The sequence below is a fragment of the Capsella rubella genome, unplaced genomic scaffold, assembly GCF_000375325.1.
Source record: "Capsella rubella cultivar Monte Gargano unplaced genomic scaffold, Caprub1_0 scaffold_2, whole genome shotgun sequence".
Classification (NCBI taxonomy): Eukaryota; Viridiplantae; Streptophyta; class Magnoliopsida; order Brassicales; family Brassicaceae; genus Capsella; species Capsella rubella.
Window position 1 is genome coordinate 7,010,254 of NW_006238922.1, and position 2,143 is coordinate 7,012,396.

Genomic DNA, 2,143 nt, shown 5'->3' on the forward strand with positions numbered 1-2,143 from the left:
TTCAACTCTATATGATAATGTATATGGAAAACTTTTTATACAGCTAACATACAAACAATTAATTAGAAAAAAAAATTTCTTGTTAAGAAATGGCTCTAAAAGATTTATAATATATCTAATTAATTAATATAAGTAAAGGTAATGTGAAAAAAAATTCTAAAGATAAGCCAGAATTTTTGTTATTAAAGTTAAATTTATAGTAAAAGTAAATTATATATTTCTAAAAAGAAAAAACTAAATTTAACTAAAAGGAAAGCAAACCATATGTTTCCATATTATAATATATATATATATTTAATTAATACATATATGTGTGTGTGTAATCATATCTTAATACTAGTAAAAAATCCATGGCATTTTTTCCCAAGAGAAGAAAAATGGGAGAATCCTCAAATAAGATGATGAAACTTACTCAAACAATTCCTGATGATATCGTGGAGCACATCATCTCCATGTTTCTTCCAGTCAAATCTCTTTTACGAAACCGTATCCTATCCAAAAGATTTGTGAGCACAAATATACAATCTCGTATCCTCGATTTCAGTGGCATCTATTCTAGAAGAAGAAGTCAGTTAGAGGCTGTTAGCATCATCGAAGAAGTCATTAATCAATATAAAGGATCAGATATTCACAGATTCATTTTGGTTATCAATCATCTTGGGATAGAAGATAAAATAATCTCATGGATCAATACATGCCTTGGGAAAAACATCCAAGAGATTGTCTTAGATTTCTCCAAATCCAAGAAAGTTATGGAGATCCCGATCAATTTCTCGGTCGTGGAGACTCTTCAACATTTAAAGCTGCGATCATGTAAGTTTGACATGGTAGATAATTCTCCAAAAGGTTTAAAGCTTTTGAGGACACTCTCACTTATGCGTATCGAGGTGATGAAAGAGACAATAGACGTAGTTTTCACCAACTGCATCCACCTCGAATCAGTGGAATTAATCAATTGCTTATGCATGGATGGCATGTTGAGCATCCATGCTCCGGATCACAAGAAATTCAAATCGCTGGTTTTGTCTTATATACGAGATCTTTGGGTCATCAGTTTGAACGCACCCTCTCTAGAAAATTACCAGTATGATGGATATGCCATTAAATTTAACTTTGTGAGTACATACACACTCAAAGAGGCAAATCTCCATTATAATCGGAATTTTAGTCAAAGTTATTACGATCCGTCTAACTTGGTGGTTAATAGCATGAATTTTTTTACAAAAGTTTTTGTCCTCACAACAACGACCATCTTTCTTGAGGTATATTATTTTTTTATCTAATACACATATTTTTTTTTTCAAATTTATTCTTTGCATGTATAAATGTTACTTTTTAGTTTTATTTTTACTTCAGAAAACGTTATTATTGTTCGCTAGATATAGTATAAGTGACATGAATTATTTAGGTTATCATGATTAATGGAGAATGAGTTCCTTAGCGTGTATATGTTTCATATGGTTTCATTATGAGAGTCTCTATTTTTTTGCGAGCGCTAATGCAGCTTTTAAAAGTAGGATGTTTATCTTTGTTTTTACACATTTGACTTACTTTATCTACTTATTAAATGATTTTAGATAAGATTTGTAGACTTACATGGTATAATAATTTAATACATTTTCTAAATAAGATTTACTTCAATGTACATATGAACTAACAATAGTCCAATTTGTATGTGATCAAAAAATTACCCTAAATCTATTCCTTCAAATTTAGATTTTTTTTTGTGTGCACATGCATCATTCTTAAAGTGGTTGAACTTTAGAGTATACTTTGCATATCTATTTGGATGATTGATAGAGAATGTTCATCATATTGAGAATAAAATTGTGAGCTGTTTTTCTCCACATATGATTCTCTCCATTTTATTTTCTTCATAATCATTTGTTCTTGGTTTAGAGTGAGTTTTGATGGTGTTTTCACATATTTTGTGTAGGCTCTCACGAATAAATACGTAGGAGGAGGAAAGCTAGAAAAGCGGCCTTTCAAGTTTGAGAACTTAATAAAATTTCATATTTCATTCAAAGCTCTAACGTTTTGCACTCTTTTTGATATCGCAGAATTCCTTAAAGAATGCCCTAAACTCGAACGTGTTGTGATCGATGTACGTTTCTCTCTTCCTCTCTTTCCCTCTCTCTCTCTC

General features: G+C 30.6%; 1 protein-coding gene across 1 annotated transcript in view; it reads left to right on the forward strand.

Annotated features, from left to right (window-relative positions):
* The first annotated feature begins 350 nt into the window (after positions 1-350).
* The window catches only part of LOC17895742 (FBD-associated F-box protein At1g61320), a 2,455-nt gene continuing 662 nt past the window's right edge, over positions 351-2,143 (forward strand). Inside the window, exons 1-2 of the mRNA XM_006303048.2 lie at positions 351-1,262; positions 1,937-2,104. Of these exons, the coding sequence (XP_006303110.2) occupies positions 351-1,262; positions 1,937-2,104 (1,080 nt within the window). The remainder of the gene's footprint in view (positions 1,263-1,936; positions 2,105-2,143) is intronic.